The 19,920-nt window shown below is 42.0% G+C and overlaps 1 protein-coding gene across 1 annotated transcript in view; it reads left to right on the top strand.

The window, feature by feature from the left end:
- The window catches only part of ATP8B3 (ATPase phospholipid transporting 8B3), a 652,733-nt gene that overhangs the window by 21,809 nt on the left and 611,004 nt on the right, over window positions 1-19,920 (top strand). The window contains exon 2 of the mRNA XM_069740644.1: window positions 14,690-14,781. Coding sequence (XP_069596745.1) covers window positions 14,690-14,781 — 92 coding nt within the window. The remainder of the gene's footprint in view (window positions 1-14,689; window positions 14,782-19,920) is intronic.

The following is a 19,920-nucleotide window of genomic DNA, read 5'->3' as shown; positions in this document are numbered from 1 at the left end:
CATAGTCATGAAACTACAGAAAAATCTTTAAATGAGAAGGTGTGTCCAAATGTTTGTTCTGTACTGTATATACTGTATAAAACCTTATGTACAGTATATTAACACCAACTACTGGTGCCTTTACATAGATTACACCTATCAAACGACTGAGGTTTTCATCATGCATTTACCACACACTGTACCCATCTCCTGCCAGCATAGGCGGCCTGCACTCATGTTTTCCTGTGCACAGCAAGCAGCTGCTGCAGAGGGGAGGGGGTTATGAGAACACACCTGCACACAATGACACTATGTGCGCTCTTGGCTCCTGCAATGTCATTTTGTGCAGGATTGAGGATACAATTTAGGTAATGTTCCATAGTGAGTGCTGTCAATCAACATAAAGTGAGGTGCAAAGAATTTAAGGGTTGAGCAGTGCACTGTGAACTTGGCTACACTATGGGTGCAAGTGAAAGAGAAAAATGTTCCAGCTTCTTGATAAAATGTAAAACTTTAATCCATCATATAAAATAGTAGAAGACATACTCCTGGGACAATGCCATATCACAAGTGAAGAAAGCTCCGCGTTTCGACCATACGGTCTTTGTCACAGCTGATCTATTCAGCAGTCCATCCAGTATAAAAAGGACTGACCTACCAATGGAAAGGTAAAAAAAAAATTTAAAAAAAAGGGGGCTCACCTGCGACAAATCATACATCGGTTGCACAATTAGAAAACTAAAAAACCGCATCTCTGAACATTTGTACGATATCAAATGTAAAACTAACAGCAATTGTACCGTTTCCTCAGCAGCGAGACAATTCATTGAAATGCATTCACGCAGCACTGATTCTTTAAGAGTAACGGGCATTGAAAAAATAAAAAAACCTCCGCGGGGAGGAGACATGCATAGGTCTTTACTCACACGGGAAGCCTTTTGGATGTTTAATTTGGGTTCTAGATTTCCGCATGGTTTGAATAAAAAGAGTGAACTTATGTTTCACTATTAGATATGGTAAATTGCAGTGCAGGCACAGATTCATTTATTTATATATTGCATGTTTTTTAGCCTTTTTTGTGTGTGTTTTTTTCTGTCTTTTTTTGTATTTTTATATTGTTTATATTTTTTAGAATATCTGGCAATGGTTTATATGTTTTTGTGATTATAAGTACTCTTGGTCAGGTGAGCCCCCTTTTTTTTTTTTTTTTACCTTTCCATTGGTAGGTCAGTCCTTCTTATACTGGATGGACTGCTGGGTAGATCAGCTGTGACAAAGACCGTATGGTCGAAACGCGTAGCTTTCTTCACTTGTGATATGGCATTGTCCCAGGAGTATGTCTTCTACTATTTTATATGATGGATTAAAGTTTTACATTTTATCAAGAAGCTGGAACATTTTTCTCTTTCACTTGGATTTGCACTACGTCGAGTCAGGACGAAGTTCCGTGCTCCTTGCACATATCGGTGAGCTGGCTTTTTTCTTTCTTTGTACTTAATCTTTAAATTGACTGCCGTGCACCTGATATATACTCCTTACATGGGACTTACCACACTTGATTAAGCGAGTGAAGCTTCGATCTGCTTTTGTGACAGAATTAAACTCTGCACTGCACCATTTTGGACTATACCAAAAACCGCATGCAAAGGGCGGCTAATGTGTTTTCTGGTGGACTTAATGAGACAAATCTTGGCTCTGATATTTCCAACACGTGGACTCTTCTGAAAAAGACTATGATTCAGGAGACGAAAATCTGGTGGGATTTAACCACCCTCCAGAATTACGTGTCTAAAGACATGATTCCAAGAGGTTTACGGTTGAAGAAAAAAGCCACCACCGATTTTGGTTCAACATTTTCTAATGAATGGAATGAAATTCTAACCAGCTGTTCACTGAACCTCATACGACTTATTGTCAAATATGAAGAGAAAAAACTTCAGGACGTGCAAAAGGAAATTGAACCCTCCAAGGAAAGTTTACAAAGTATGAATGTCATGTGTGAAAACAGTGACACGTACAAGAAAATAAGGGAGGAAATTACAACATTGGAAGATGAAATTATATCTAGGAAAAAGCGCAAATTTGAACGTGATTTGGAAGACTATGCCAATAATAGAGTATACAATTGGCACGAAGATAAGGATTCTTCCATCACTCCCAGATCTATCTTGAGTTTTTCAAATCGTCGTAGGAAATCAAAGAGACGCTATGTGAGTTTTAGTTCACGTGATGGCGATTCGGACGACAGCGGCTTTAGTACATCTGATATCTCTCTCAATGAGTCCATAGAACATAATTCAGCTAAACAATCAAATAAATCAAAAAACGCAAAAGGCGCGGTGGGAGGAAGCACAGAAAATCATCCTGGTGTGCTAACCCGCCGCAAGAAGGGCATGATAAGATAAGCCGTAATATAGTCAATCTCTCTTCCAAGTCTTTTTCAGAAGAACAATTGCAAGTTTTGACCTATGGCTTAAATTTTGCACCGGACCAAGACTTTGATTTGTTTTCCACCATTTTGGATGTTAATACATTTATCAGGAACTTAACCATAAAAAAACATTTTTTTTCCACTGATCAAGAAAATTGTGCTGAAAGGGAGGAAAAAGTTAAAAATGACTTTCACACATTAGACTTTCGCGAGCAAATGTCACTTGTTATATTGCAGGATTTACAGGATAATGGTACAGAAAATAAAGTTATTAATCAGGCAAATAATTTCAGTACAAAAAACCCCTATTTTTATCCTATAAACTCTCGGGTAGAGTGCATGAATAAATTCCAGGAAATAGTAGAACCAGATCTTAAATCTCTACTTGAAAATAAACTATCGATTAAAAACAATTTATCTAGAAAGGAGAAAATAGCCATTCAAGAAATTAAGGCTATGAAAGACATAGTGATAAAAACAAGTGACAAGGGGGGGATCATTGTTATAATGAACTCTATTGATTATAAAAATGAGATCTTGAAATTAATCTCTGACAGTAATGTCTATAAAAAATTAAGTTCTGATCCCACTATCCTTTTCAAACAACAGATTGATGTAATGATAGAGGAAGGTGTAGCTTTGGGAGTTTTAACATCTAAACAATTTGATTATTTACATGTCTCTCATCCTGTAACGCCGATATTATATGGGCTTCCTAAAATGCACAAGCAAGCAGCATTTCCTCCAATGAGACCCATAGTCTCTAGTATTGGTTCACTGAATGAGTTTTTGGGTCAGTGGCTGGACTCGGTATTGCAGCCGTTGGTCTCTAGAACTCCTGGACATATTAGAAACACTAAAGATGTTTTGGGTATCATAACACAAAAACAGTGGAATTCAGATTTTACATGGCTAAGCTGCGATGTAGTTTCATTGTATACTTGTATTCCGCATGATATAGCGATGTCAGCCCTTCAATTCTATCTCAACAAATATAGAATTTATTCGGAGGACTTGGTTAATTTTATTTTACAGGTCACTTTTTTCTTATTAACACATAATTTTTATTCTTTTGATAAGGAGTATTATTTGCAGCGCACAGGCGTTTCTATGGGCGCTAAATTTTCTCCATCTCTGGAAAATCTGGTGATGGCCCATTGGGAATATTTATATTTATTTTCAGCAGTAAATCCTTTTTCTTCTTTTATCCACTGGTATGGCAGATATATCGATGATACGTTGATTATCTGGAAGGGCGATGTATCTGCCATACAAAAATTTGTGGAGTACATTAATAATAACGATTTCAACATAAAATTTACGTTTGTGCATGCGGTTTCCAGAATTTCATTTCTTGATTTGGAATTGACAGGGATTCCTGATGAGTTGGTATCTACATGTACGTTTACAAAGCCAATGGCAGGGAATACGGTGCTCCATGCCAAAAGTAGCCATCCTAGGCATACAATCAAAGCCATCCCCGTGGGGGAATTTACCAGATTGAAGCGGAATTGCAACAACAATAGTAATTTTAATAATGATTTACTTCAAGCAGGAAATAAATTTAGAAAGCGGGGGTACCCTAACTGGATGCTCAATAGAGCATTAAATGTTGCCAAACAGAAGAATCAGTCAGATCTTTTAGATGTGGAATCTAGTCATAAGAAAAATAAAAATAAAAATGACAATCATAAAAATGTGGCAACCAAGCCATATGTCTGTCTACAATTCAGCCCGCAATTTAATGAGATCAAAACAATTATTAATCGGGCTATTCCAATTCTTTTTGAAGAGCCCACTCTTGCTGTATTGTTGAATAATGGTTGCAACGTTGTAGCAAGAAGGGCACCTACGCTAGGCAACATATAATCCCCTAATTGCTTTATGTCCAAACAACCTAATAGCACCTGGCTTAGTTGTACGGGTTGCTATAAATGCAATATCACTAATTGTACTACCTGTATGCATTTAATTGTTACAAAATTTTTCGGTACCAGGAGTATGGAAAATAAATATAAAATTAAAACTTTTATTAATTGTAACACACGATTTGTAGTATACAAAATAGATTGCATTTCCTGCGACAAATCATACATCGGTTGCACAATTAGAAAACTAAAAAAAACGCATCTCTGAACATTTGTACGATATCAAATGTACAACCAACAGCAATCGTACCGTTTCCTCAGCAGCGAGACATTTCATTGAAATGCATTCACGCAGCACTGATTCTTTAAGAGTAACGGCATTGAAAAAATAAAAAACCTCCGCGGGGAGGAGACATGCATAGGTCTTTACTCACACGGGAAGCCTTTTGGATGTTTAATTTGGGTTCTAGATTTCCGCATGGTTTGAATAAAAAGAGTGAACTTATGTTTCACTATTAGATATGGTAAATTGCAGTGCAGGCACAGATTCATGTATTTATATATTGCATGTTTTTTAGCCTTTTTTTGTGCGTTTTTTCTGTCTTTTTTTGTATTTTCATATATATGGGATTTATTGTATCTTACCATTGTGTGTATATATATATATATATATATATATATATATATATATATATATATATTGTTTATATTTTTTAGAATATCTGGAAATGGTTTATATGTTTTTGTGATTATAAGTACTCTTGGTCAGGTGAGCCCCCTTTTTTTTTTTTTTTTTTTACCATTCCATTGGTAGGTCAGTCCTTCTTATACTGGATGGACTGTTGAGTAGATCAGCTGGGACAAAGACCGTATGGTCGAAACGCGTAGCTTTCTTCACTTGTGATTTGGCATTGTCCCAGGAGTATGTCTTCTACTATTTTATATGATGGATTAAAGTTTTACATTTTATTAAGAAGCTGGAACATTTTTCTCTTTCACTTGGATTTGCAGTACGTCGAGTCAGGACGAAGTTCCGTGCTCCTTGCACATATCGGTGAGCTGGCTTTTTTCTTTCTTTGTACTTACACTATGGGTGCACTTAGAACTTCATTTACATATCCAATAAAATATATTTTTTATGTGAAATGAAGCAAATAAAATCTACACTTGGGGCGTGGCCTGGCTATGGAGGAGTGAGGATGCACTTCACCTCAGCTCTCTTCTCCGGGCCGAGAATCAGCCGATTGTGAACTCCCTGGGGCGTCTTGCTCAGAACATGAGCTGTAGGAGAAAGGGGAGATCAGCCTGCAGCAGATGGAAGGCTACTTTCACACTTGCGTCGGTACGGGTCCGTCGCTATGCGTCGGGCCGACGTACTGATGCACGTTGTGAAATTTCTGCATGACGTGGGCAGCGGATGCAGTTTTTTGATGCATCCGCTGCCCATTCTGAAGTCCCGGGAGGAGGGGGCGGAGTTTCGGCCGCGCATGTGTAGTACAAAATGGCGGATGCAATGGGCAAAAAAAGTTCACTTGAACGTTTTTATGTGATGACGGTCCGCCTAAACATGACGGATCCCTTTCACGACGGATGCGACGTGTGGCCATCCGTCACTAATACATGGGCAAAAAACGCATACTGCGAGCACATTTGCAGGATCTGTTTTTTGCCTAAAACAACGGATTGCCATGGATGCCAAACGATGGAAGTGTGAAAGAGGCCTAAGAGCCTCTCATCCAGCAACAGAGGCATTCAGAACTTTCTTCTGGGAACCCTGGCCAGTAAGGGCTGCAAAAACATGGCCGCCGCCCCCTCCAGCTATGCAGCTGCCTTGGGGCTGAAGGAGAGTGAGGTGAGAGCCAGAGAAGGAGAGCGTGATCTTTTACAGACTCCAGCTCTCATACCATCACTCAGTGCCGCAGGAGTTCAAACAAGGAGTCTAAGCAGCCACAGAGCACAGCACAGGTGAATGGGCTGCTGTCTCCCTTCACCATGAATGATGACCAGGACTGGCACAGCACAGACATGGAGGAACAAGGTTCACTGATGGCAGCTGGCCATTCTAGCCAGACTCAGACATGTGTTATGAACTGGTGGCCTAGGAGCAGCATGAGTCGTACTCTGGAGAAGGTGGTACCTGTACTGACCGCAGACCCTGAACTTAGCACCGCCACTAGAAGTAGCCGTGAGAAGTACCTAACACTCCCTAGACCCCTCGACACAGCCTCAGAACTAACTTCCCCTAAAGATAGAAATGGGAAAACTATCTTGCCTCAGAGAAAATCCCCAAAGGATAGACAGTCCCCCACAAATATTGACTGTGAGAGGAGAGGGAAATGACATACGCAGACTGAAATCGGGATTTAGCAAAGGAGGCCACTCTAGCTAAAAAGAAAGAATAGGACAGAGTACTATGCGGTCAGTATTAAAACACTAGAAAATATCCACCACAGAAAATACAAATCTCAACCTCTGACTAAAGACATGAAGCGTATATCTGCATCTCCAGAGACACAGCTTGGCTGCAAAAACTCCTTCACAGACAAAGCTGGACAAGACAAAACATGAAAATGCACTGAACTATAAGGTCCACAGCATGTGGACAGCAAAAACAAAGCCAGAACTTATCTTTGTTGAAATGAACAGCAAAACAGGAGAGACCAGGTATGGATGTGAATCCTCCAAAAACAATGGACAACTGGCACTGACTAAAGGATCAAGCAAGACTAAATAGCCCAGTCCAAATTGCAATTAAGTGGACACACCTGATAAATGCTGTGATCCAAAGACAGCAGCACTACCACTCATAACCACCTGAGGGAGCCCAACAGCAGAATTCACAACAGACATGGCATGCAGAATCCGGGTGGGGGGGTAACCCTTGATGAGACCCAAATGCAAAAAGGGTGTTCTGAGGAACTGCCCCCCCCTCACTTTCACCAGGGTGCACTACAATCCCCAGCAGTGCAGCAGGAGCTAATTCCCCTTTGGAGGAGACTGCTGCTTGTCCTGCTCATCCCAGGGGAGGGGGCACACATTCCTCTGCCTTACAAGCCTCAGGAGTTGTAGCAGAGCTGACTCAGCTAAGAATCAGGCTAACGGTACCGTCACATTTAGCGACACTGCAGTGATCCAGATAACGATGCCGATCGCTGCAGTGTCGCTGTTTAGTCGTTGTGTTGTCGCTGGAGAGCTGTCACACAGACAGCTCTCCAGCGACCAACGATGCCAAAGTCCCTGGGTAACCAGGGTAAACATCGGGTTACTAACAAACAGTACATACTTACATTCCGGTGTCTGTCCCATGCCGTCAGCTTCCCTGCACTGTGTCAGCGCCGGCCAGCCGTAAAGCAGAGCACAGCGGTGATGTCATGACGTCACCGCTGTGCTCTGCTTTACGGCCGGCCGGCGCTGACACAGTGCAGGGAAGCTGACGGCGCGGGACAGACACCGGAATGTAAGTATGTACTGTTTGTGTTTTTTAACTTTTACAATGGCAACCAGGGTAAACATCAGGTTACTAAGCGCGGCCCTGCGCTTAGTAACCCGATGTTTACCCTGGTTACCAGTGAACACATCGCTGGATCGGCGTCACACACGCCGATTCAGCGATGTCAGCGGGTGATCAGCGACCAAATAAAGGTCCTGATCATTCCCAGCGACCAACGATCTCCCAGCAGGGGCCTGATCGTTGGTCGCTGTCACGCATAACGATTTAGTTAACGATATCGTTGCTGCATCACAAAAAGCAACGATATCGTTAACAAAATCGTTATGTGTGAAGGTACCTTAACAGCTATTCCTACAAGAGAGGACATGGAGACATACATAACACGGCTGGAGCAGGCTTGCAGGTCAGAATTGAATACTCTGCGCACTGAATTTAAACAAGTAGATACTCAGGTCCAGGACCATACTAACAGAATCCAAGATATTGAAAGGAAGATGCTTTCTCATCAGAAGTCACTAGACATATACTCCAGCCAGCTTCACTACCTGATAGAAGCCCAGGATAATGCAGAAAACAGGGGAAGGCGCAATAATCTGAGGATACGGGGTCTACCTGAGTCAGTAGAATCTAAAGATCTTTCTCACACATTGAAATGCATTTTCAACAGAATTCTGGGTGAGCCTCCTGAGAAGGAGATTGAATTGGACAGAGCTCACAGAGCACTTGGCCCCAAAGCATCGGACCCAGACCGTCCACGGGACGTGATATGCCGTATTCATCACTATGTACAAAAAGAAGCCATCCTGCAGAGGCTCAGAGATGGATCGCCTGCTCTAATCCAAGCATCAAAGATTCTAATCCTACCGGACCTGTCCCGCCTTACTTTGCAAAGAAGAAGAGCATTGAGGCCTCTCTTGGATTTGCTTCGAGATCATAACTTGTATGGCTGGGGGTTTTCATTCCGTTTGCAGGCCCGTCATGCGGGCTGCATGCATATCCTCAGGTACCCATCGGACATTGCATCATTTACATCAACCTTGAACCTCCCTCGAATTGAAATTATGGACTGGCCTACTATTCCAGTGGAGGCCTTTGGCGGGTTATCCCAACATCTGCCGAGGGCCACTCAACGCTGGGACAGGACCGGGCGGGAATCTTTCTCTCCTCCTTGAGATTTGTGGTCTGGGGATGATTTCCTTTCAAAATGAATGCACTATTCTGATATGCAATGTTATGTTTCCATGTTTTGCTTTCAGATACTGATTGTGGAATGTCGCTCCAGTTTTCTTTATTTGTAACCATCATCAGGAGTTGTGTTATCAATGTTTTCTTTACCCTGGGGCTTGGTGACCTTCTCCCCCTTCCCTAGACATAGACAACAGGTTAATAATAGTCTTGGGTGAGGGAGGGTCCTGGGGCTTATATTCTGATTATTTGACTATATTCTGTTCTCCTTGGTTTTTACATTGGGGGGCGATGGCATTTAGGGGGCGGATTCAGCTTTGGTGTGGTCTCGGCCTGGTGAGGGGAGTCCCTCTATGGAAAGCGTAGTCCCCACTGGGAATTCACGTCACATTGTTGGACGTTAAACAATTTTCCAAACAATACTTGTGCACTTCGCACATCTTTTTGTACATGTTCTTTTGTATTTTAGTATATTCACTCTAACCTAGTTTGTCTGTTTTCTTCCCTTACATTTTTATTCTCTCCCTTGCTGACTCTTCTTTTATATTTTCCTTTCTCTTCCCTCTACTCACTCCTGTGTATGCTTCTGTCCCTTCTTCTTTTCCTCCCCCTTTCATAATTTCTTCGCTTCTCTTTTTCTTCTTCCTCTCTCTTTTCCTCCCCTGCTTATAAAGTACTTTACCATTACCATGGAACGGATCAACATAGGATGCATTAACGCCCGAAAGATGAATGTCCCTCAGAAAAGTTCTCAGATCTTGTATGATATGCATAAAAAGCGGACTCACATCCTCCTGCTCCAAGAGACTCATTTCAAGGCTGGCTGTCTCCCCACACTGAAGGATCGATATTATTGCTCTTGGTTTCACAGCCCTAACCCCGACTCAAAGTCAAAAGGGGTCTCAATAGCCCTACATAAGTCATTGGTCCATTCAGTCCTAGATTCTAGGATTGACCCAGAAGGCAGGTACATTCTCCTAAAACTTTGCATTAACTCAATGGTATTCACCATAGCTAATTGGTACCTACCCAATAAAGATCCGACTTTAGCTTGTTCCGCTATTCTGTCGCTCCTGTCGGATTTCAGGGAGGGGACTCTGATTGTAGGGGGTGACTTCAATTTTACCCTTAATCCGGAGGTGGATACTTCATCTCAGCACCATTTCCTGCCCCGTAGACGTAGCAATGCTTTTAAACGTAAGATTCAGAACCTATGCCTGGTAGACACCTGGAGAGTCCTGCAGCCTGCGGATAGGGACTATACGTATTACTCCCCGACTCACTCTTCATACAGCCGCATAGATATGCTGTTAATAAGCCAGCATGCCCTGACCTGGCATTGCCTGGTCAGACCATGCTCCAGTGCTTCTCCATCTTATCCCACCAAATGGCCTTCATCGACCATGGACATGGCGTCTCAACGGTAACTTACTTAAAGACCCCCTATGCAATATGGAGATTAAGAAGTCAATCTCAGAATTTCTAGAAATCCATGAACATGACCAGACATCCCTTCCTACAAAGTGGGAAACACTTAAGTGTGTTATAAGGGGTGTTTTGATTAAGCATGGCTCTAGATTGAAAAAAGAGAGGGCCTTGCTAATTTCCAGTCTGCTCCAGCGGATTAATACATTGGAATCATCACATAAACAATCTCTATCCTCTTCTATGTATGCGGACCTGTTAAAAGCAAGGGAGGAGCTTAGGGTCCTACTGGATCAAAAATATTCTAGTCAAAAAATCAGATTCCATCGATTTATGTATGAGCATGCAGATAAATGTGGCAGGGAATTGGCTAGGGTGCTACATCCCAGAAAGGACACTAGTTATATCCCACAAATCATGCAGATCGGGGGGGCCCGCACACAGTATCCAACCCAAATTACCGAATCCTTTCGAGCTTATTATAGTGACCTTCATAATATTAAGGGACAATTCAGGGACATGTCAGCTTCGTCTTTTCATCTTAAAATAAACGACTATATCAGACAAAACGCCCTCCCAACTGTCCATCCTGAACTTGCAGACTCTCTGGAGGAGGACTTTTCAGAGGAAGAGATTGCTGCCACTATAACATCAAGTCCCATGGGAAAGAACCCAGGCCCTGATGGGTTCACTCCAAAATTTTATAAGGTATTTAGCGAACAGCTTGTCCCTTTCCTAACAAAAGTCTTCAGTTCTATGTCAGAGAGATCCCTGTCATGATCCCAATGGCAGGGGATCACAAAAGGACAAGCACAAAAACAAAACAAGCTCTAGGGTGATGGAACCTGAGCTGACCGCGATCCTGAACCTAAACACACAACTAGCAGTAGCCGGGGAACGTGCCTACGATGATTCCTAGAAGTCTCGCGCCAGCCGAAGGATTAACTTCCCCTATCAGAAGAAACACAGACCTCACTTGCCTCCAGAGAAACACCCCACAGAAATAGCAGCCCCCCACATGTAATAGCGGTGAAATGAGAGGAAAGCACATACGTAGTTATGAAAATAGAATCAGCAAAAATGAGGCCCGCTAAAGCTAGATAGCAGAGGATACAAAAGTGAACTGCGCGGTCAGCGAAAAACCCTTCAAAAAACCATCCTGAAATTACTTGAACTCATGTGCCAACTCATGGAACATGAGGAGTAATTTCAGCCCACTAGAGCAACCAGCAGCAAGGAATCACATATCTGCAAGCTGGACTAAGACAAAAATTAAGCAAAACGTGGAACAGGAAAATCAAAACTTAGCTTGTCCTGAAGATAACAGACGCAGGGAGCAGAGGTAAAAAGACACGCTGAATACATTGATAGCCGGCGAGGAAATGACAAAAAAGCCAGGTTAAATAGGAAACTCCCATAACCTGATGGAACAGGTGGACACCAGAGACCGCAGAAAACACAAGTCACCCAGTACCATCAGTAACCACCAGAGGGAGCCCAAAAACAGAACTCACAACAGATCCCCATTCGTGCCCTAGTCCCCGGAGGCCCACATCAGCATTTTACCAAAACCAGGGAAAGATCCATTGTTAATTTCCAATTATAGGCCCATCTCTTTGATTAATGTGGACATCAAATACTTTCGAAGGCCCTGGCAAATAGGTTGGCACCTTTGTTACCCGGGGTTATTCATACAGATCAAGTAGGGTTTGTCAAGGGCCGGGAGACCAGTGATAATATGTACAAAACTCTTCTCCTGATTGCTCGGGTGAGGTCCAGATCGCTCCCGTTGTGTTTGCTTTCGGTTGACGCGGAGAAGGCCTTCGACCGGGTCTGTTGGAGCTTCATGTCAGCTTCCTAACATTAATTGTGCCTGGGCACCAAATTTATTGAGAAGATTCTCTCTCTATATAGGGGCCTTACAGCTAGGGTTAGGGTTAATGGGTTCCTGTCCTCCCCTATCCACATCAACAACCGTACATGGCAGGGGTTTCCTCTGTCCCCTCTCTTGTATGTATTGATAATGGAACATCTGGCAATAGCCATTAGAAAGAACCCCAGCATTCACGGTATTCCAGTTGGGGTAGGTCAATGTAAATCGGCCTGCAGATGACCTTCTCATGTTTATATCACAGCCTCACATTCCCTTCCCCTCCATAGTCAAAGAATTTGAGACATTTGGCCATCTTAGTAATTTTAAAGTGAATTATTCTAAATCAGATCATTATCTAGAGATGAAGTTCAATATTTTAAAGATAATTTTCCCTTTAAATGGCATAAAACAGCATTAAGATACTTGGGAGTAACCATCCCGACAGATCATGCTAAACTATATTCTTTATCTTCCAACCCCTTTTGGATAAGACTTTGAAAGACTTATATAGCTATGATAAGCGGAAGCTCATATGGTTCGGCTGTAGCAATGCGATAAAAATGGATGTACTTCCTCATATCCTGTATATTTTCCAGACAGTTCCTCTAATTCCTCCTCCTTCTTTCTTTTCCAGAATCCAATCAGCCATCTCGAGATTTGTGTGGGGGTGTGGTAGGCCCTGGATTCGCATGGGTACTTCATATAGGCACAAAGGCTCAGGGGGCGCGGGTCTTCCGAATTTCAAATGGTATCACAGAGCAGCGCTATTGACATGCATGCTAGACTGGCAGTTCCACAGTTCGGACAAACAATGGGTGGGAATAGAACAAATTAGCCTCCCCTGGATCAGCCCTAAAAGTAGAGGTCAATTCAGTTCTGAAGCTTACCTCCTTAAAGATACACTTAGAGGATGGGATCTGGAGACCCGCAGAGGCTCTCTGTCCTTGGGCAGTGTACCGCTTACGCCTTTCTTCTCTAATCCGGAGTTTCCCCCGGGGGTGAAGAGGGATCATGTTCTTGGGTGGCAGAGAGGGGACAATACCAGATGCAGATCCACTTTAGAATCAGTGCAGCCGTTAGAGGGAGGGGGCCCTTCTGATTGGTTGGAATATCTCCAACTAAAATCCTTCCTCATCTCCAGAGGGCGCAGGCTTATACTCCTCCCTTCCTACGTTGTTTGAAAAGCTTTTCCTGTTGGGGTCGCTGCCTGCACATGCTGTCTCCTTAATATATGCTCTTTTGAACCAAAATAACAAAGACAAGTTCCCCAAGTATGTGGAGAGGTGGAGGGGTGAGTTGGGAGTTGCTATATCGGAGGCGGAGTGGAGGAGGGCGTTCGTATATTCACATAAATTCTCTATTGCCTGTGCCGCACAGGAAAAGAATTATAAAATTCTCACCAGGTAGTATCGCTGTCTTGATGTCTTACACGCCGCTTTTCCCTCCATCTCCGATAGGTGCTGGCGTTGTAGAATAGAGAGAGGTACCATGCTACACATTTGGTGGGGATGTAAGCATGTTAACCATTTTGAGATTCTGTCTTTTCCTCTTATCAAGCCATTAGCGGTCATTTGGTGACCAACTTCCCCCAGGTGGCTTTATTATCTATCCTCCCGGACTCGTTTCGCTTCCAGAAAAAGGGGCTCCTAAGATTCTTAACTGCTACACGCACTGTGATCCCGAGACATTGGAAATCCTCCAAATCTCCTAATGTGTCTGAATGGGTCAAGGAGATGACTAGCCTTCAAAGTATGGAGGAATTGTCCGCTGAGGTTAATGGTTCAATGGAGAAATATCTGCAGGTTTGGAGTCCTTGGATTTTGTATATGGACTCTCAGGATTTTCAATCCCTCTTTTCTAAGCCATAAGGAAGACAGATTGAACAATACGGGTTAGACGGACGTCATTATAGGGGTGCAAGTTGCCCCCTTCTATATCAGACTCCATGGTTCCTCCCCTCCCCCCTTTTTTCTTCCTCTCTCTTCCCCCCTATTCCTCTTCTTAGTCTCATTCTTTCCTTTCGTGTTTATACCATTATTACTTGCAGTGACCTAGCTCCTCTTGTTAGGGTCGCTCTCTTTCAGCGGATACCTCATATGTATCGCCAAAGGTCATACAGTTCCCCTGGATAGGGGATACCTACATCCGCCATGGATTTTTTTTTTCTTTTCAGATTTTGTTAGACTTGATTGAAAATGACTTTTGACCTGCTTACAGGTCTTGATATACAGTTGTAAATGAGATTTCTTAATACTTTTTATGTTGTTGAATCCTTTGTTACTTGTTTGTTTTGAAGTTCTTTTCAATAAAAACCAGATTAAACATAAAATCTACACTGCAGGTACAATTTTTATAATGGATAAGCCCTCTAAATGAATGTATAAATACGGTAGTTTAATTTTAACTTTTGGGGTGAAATTCATTTAAACAGCTGAGCTACCTTCTGTGTCTAATATTATGTTTTTTTTAAATGCCAGATTATACTTGGGAAGTCAAAGCAAATGACAGGACATTTAATAACCTATTTACAAAGAAGAGCTTTCTTTTCTTTACCAAGAAGAAATATGCGGTAAGGTTTTGTTAAAATTCTAAATATATTAAATACTTAACATATATAATAATAATAATTAGAATGAAAAGTTGTCCAGTTTAAAGGGTTTTCTCATCTTTTTAAATGGATAAAAATATAAAGTTCTTATAAAAACAAGTAACTTTGCAATCTAGCTCTTACTAAAAATCTTCTCAGTTCTCAAGAACGGAGGGGTATTTAATTGTATAATTTAAAGCCCATTGCCTAGGAACCAGTCACCTCGAGAGTCCATCAGAGATCGCCTATTTGCCAGGCTATTTGCTCTTTGCTGTAGAGAACAGCTCTGAAGCTAGCCAGATTGCTGGATCTGGCAAAATTCAGTGTCCCTGTAGTATTTTGTTGCTGCAGAGGAAAAACTGGGTCTGCTTGCAACATGGGAGAGCACAGAGGAAGGACCAATAGTGCGATCATGCCGCCAGCCCAAACTGTTAATCTTCAGAAATACATCGCTCTATGGCAAACAGAGTTAGAACAACCTTATGACACTGCTGAAGGATTCTATGAAAACTTGCATTGAAGTAAGTGAATGAAAGAAAAGCAGCAGCAGTGAAAATTTAAAAGAGGGGGTGTACGCCTCCATGGACTTGATCCGGTAGTTACCAGCAGTCAACAAATATGAAGAGTGAGATAGATCCAGTAAAATTAGCCAATATTTACAGCTACAGATGAGCAGATCAATTTGTGAAGGATTCAATTTGTGTCTAATTTTCTGAAAAGTATGGTTTCATGCAAACTCAAACATTTTGAGATTCGATACATGGTTCTCCCCCAAAAAACTTGCCCATAAGGGTCTTGTGCACACGTTGTGGATTTGGCTGCGGATCCGCAGCAGTTTTCCATGCGGTGTACAGTACCATGTAAACCTATGGAAAACAAAATCCGCAGTGCACATGCTGCGGAAAATTCTGCGCAGAAATGCTGCGGTTTATTTTCCGCAGCATATCAATTATTTGTGCGGATTCCACAGCGTTTTACACCTGTTCCATAATTGGAATCCGCAGGTGTAAAAATGCATTTGAAATCCGCACAAAAAATGCAGTAAATCCGCAGGTAATCCGCAGGCAAAACGCATGGTGTTTTACCTGCAGATTTTTCAGAATCTGCGCAGAAAAATCGGCGCACGAATCCGCAACGTGTGCACATACCCTAGAGCATAAGTTCTTTCGGTCAGTAGGATCCTTTCTCCCTGTCTTTCACCTATAAAGTGTAAGCCCTTTTGGTCAGTGAGGTTCTCGCTCTCTGTTCTCCCAAATTATCTTTCAAATTTTGGGGAAACATTTGGCAAAGTCAGCGAATTCGAATTTTCCAAAGATCTGTTCATCTCTATGTACAATCTATTTTAGAAAAGCTTGTTAGAGCAGAGATGTTGCATGGGTAAACACAAAGTCCATTTCAGTGGATGTGCCACCTTATTTTTCATTTTTGAAGCAAGTGAATAGGCAAAAAGCCCTGGCATGTTAAACGACATTCGTAACTCCATTACACATGACATGTATAAAGCTTCTGTCAATGGAACCTTTCAATTCTCTTGCTTCAAATATATATTGTACTAGATGGTGGCCCGATTCTAACGCATTGGGTATTCTAGAATATGTATAGTAGTATATAACACGGCCCACGTAGTATATAACACAGCCCACGTAGTATATAACACAGCCCACGTAGTATATAGCAAAGCCCACGTAGTATATAGCAAAGCCCACGTAGTATATAACACAGCCCACGTAGTATATAACACAGCCCACGTAGTATATTGCACAGCCCACGCAGTATATAACACAGCCCACATAGTATATAGCACAGGCCACGTAGTATATAACAGGCCACGTAGTATATAACACAGCCCACATAGTATATAACACAGCCCACGTAGTGTATAGCACAGCCCACGCAGTATATAGCACAGCCACATAGTATATAACACAGGCCATGTAGTATATAACATAGCCCACGTAGTTTATAGCACAGTGACATAGTACATAGCAGCCACGTAGTATATAGCAGCCACGTAGTATATAGCACAGTTATGTAATATATAACACAGCCCATCTAGTATATAGCACAGCCACGTAGTATACAACACAGCGCACGTAGTATATAGCACAGCCCACGTAGTATACAACACAGCCACATAGTATATTGCCAGCCATGTAGTATATTTCACAGCCACATAGTAAATTGCACAGCCCACATAGTATATAGCACAGAGACGTAGTATATAACACAGGCCACGCAGTAGATAACACAGCCCATGCAGTATATGACACAGCCCACGTAGTTTATAGCAATGTGGGCACCATATCCCTGTTAAAAAAAAGAATTAAAATAAAAAATAGTTATATACTCACCTTCCATCAGCCCCCGGCTCCAGCCGAGGCCTTCAGTGATGCTCGTCGCGATGCTCAGTTCCCAGTAATGCCTTGCGGCAATAACACGTGATGATGTAGCGGTCTCGCGAGACCGCTAAGTCATTTCCGGTCATTGCCGCAGTGCATTCTTAGGACCGGAGCATCGCGAGGAGTGGGAAAGGCGCTGGAAGGTGAGAATATAATGAACATTAGTTCTTTTTACTATTGATGCTGCATAGGCAGCATCAATAGTAAAAAGTTGGTCACACAGGGTTAATAGCAGCGTTAACGGACTGCGTTACACCGCATTATGCCGCGGTGTAACGCAGTCTGTTTAACGGACTGCTAAACCGCTATGGGGGCACTGACTGGAGGGGAGTATGGAGGGGGCACTGACTGGAGGGGAGTAGGGAAGGGTGAATTCGCGGCCGGCGAATCAGCGATGCAGGATTTCCGTAACAGACAAACAGACGGAAGTACCTATTAGACAATTATATAGATAGATAGATTAAAGGGGCCATGAAAGTACAAAGATATAAAAAGGGGGAATTCATTAAGATTGGCGTTTAGCATGCCAGTTTCACAGCCACATAGTAAATTGCACAGCCCACATAGTATATAGCACAGAGACGTAGTATATAACACAGGCCACGCAGTAGATAACACAGCCCATGCAGTATATGACACAGCCCACGTAGTTTATAGCAATGTGGGCACCATATCCCTGTTAAAAAAAACAATTAAAATAAAAAATAGTTATATACTCACCTTCCATCAGCCCCCGGCTCCAGCCGAGGCCTTCAGTGATGCTCGTCGCGATGCTCAGTTCCCAGTAATGCCTTGCGGCAATAACACGTGATGATGTAGCGGTCTCGCGAGACCGCTAAGTCATTTCCGGTCATTGCCGCAGTGCATTCTTAGGACCGGAGCATCGCGAGGAGTGGGAAAGGCGCTGGAAGGTGAGAATATAATGAACATTAGTTCTTTTTACTATTGATGCTGCATAGGCAGCATCAATAGTAAAAAGTTGGTCACACAGGGTTAATAGCAGCGTTAACGGACTGCGTTACACCGCATTATGCCGCGGTGTAACGCAGTCTGTTTAACGGACTGCTAAACCGCTATGGGGGCACTGACTGGAGGGGAGTATGGAGGGGGCACTGACTGGAGGGGAGTAGGGAAGGGTGAATTCGCGGCCGGCGAATCAGCGATGCAGGATTTCCGTAACAGACAAACAGACGGAAGTACCTATTAGACAATTATATAGATAGATAGATTAAAGGGGCCATGAAAGTACAAAGATATAAAAAGGGGGAATTCATTAAGATTGGCGTTTAGCATGCCAGTTTCAATCGAGAGTAAAATGTGACAAATTCTTTAAGGATTGTACTTAAATCTAAGTGCAAAAAATTTAAAAATTGGGCATCCCTAATGGGATCAACTTACATTGTACCAAAAAATTGTAACATTGCAGAAAGAGCAAAAGTAGATACATAGACTAGGAGGATCACCATAAATAATTATTCATTTATTCCATCAATACATGAACAGAAAGGTTAAAAATACTTAAAAATGTCTGAAGGCCATAAATAATGGGTGGGTGTACCCTTGATAAGACAAACACCCACCTGTTCTGCCAAAGGATGATAGTAAAAAGGTCGCACTAATAGCAGACACAACGCAATAGGATGACATTAAGCCAACCAAATAAAATAGCAAGACAGCAGTATACAAATGCAATAAAGAAAAACAATGTTCTTCCAAAATAAACATAGAGAGAAAAAAACTGAATAAAGTTTTCTGCACGAAATCAGCGAATATGTGTTTGCAGATAACATGATCGCCTCCAAAAACTGAAGGGGGAGAGTAGAAAAACAAGAAAATTATGTTATGAGACCCTTATACACCGTATAACCTGTGTGATGGCGAAGAGACCAGAGATAAGTGGAGTGACCAAATAATAGAGGGGCAATGATGACCCTGTTTTGCTTCACTTTTCTCTGGTCTCTTTAGCATCACATAGGTTATACAGTATTTAAGGATCTCATAACTATTTTCTGCCTTGGCGTTCTAATCACTTCCTTTATGGTAGAGGATTGTGTTATTTGCATGCACATATTCCGGTTTGCCAACTTGACCTTTCATTTTTTCTGGACAGGTTATCAAAAAATCATGGACAAGTAATATTATTTTACAGACACACTAGAAAACCATACTAAATCATTATGATTATTAGTGATAAATCCCTACATCACTAATATGAAGATATCAGCTACCTTCACCGTAGACTGTAAATTGATGAAAATTACAGTCAAAATAAGTTTCTTCAGCTTCAAAAAAGATCACAGACGCCTTAAAATTTTTTAACGGTCAGGGTGAAAAAATGCCATATTTTTACAGACTGTCCTGGATTTTCTGGATGCTTGGTAATCCTGCACATATTCTTTGATGTTCTGCAGAAAACTTTATCAGGTTTTTATTATACATTTATTATTTGCATTATCCTTTGCACAGCAGACGGACGTTTGTCTTAGCATGGGCTCGCCAAGTAATCAGTTGTTGGCTATTTGTAAGCGTTTTAAGCTTTCGTTCTGTGTATTGATTGAACACACTACTTATTATTTAACCCCTTTACCCCCAAGGGTGGTTTGCACGTTAATGACCGGGCCAATTTTTACAATTCTGACCACTGTCCCTTTATGAGGTTATAACTCTGGAACGCTTCAATGGATCCTGGTAATTCTGACATTGTTTTCTCGTGACATATTGT

This window comes from Ranitomeya imitator, chromosome 1 (assembly GCF_032444005.1).
Source record: "Ranitomeya imitator isolate aRanImi1 chromosome 1, aRanImi1.pri, whole genome shotgun sequence".
NCBI lineage: Eukaryota > Metazoa > Chordata > Amphibia > Anura > Dendrobatidae > Ranitomeya > Ranitomeya imitator.
The sequence above is the reverse complement of the archived record's forward strand: the minus strand, read 5'-3'. Positions and strand labels throughout refer to the sequence as shown.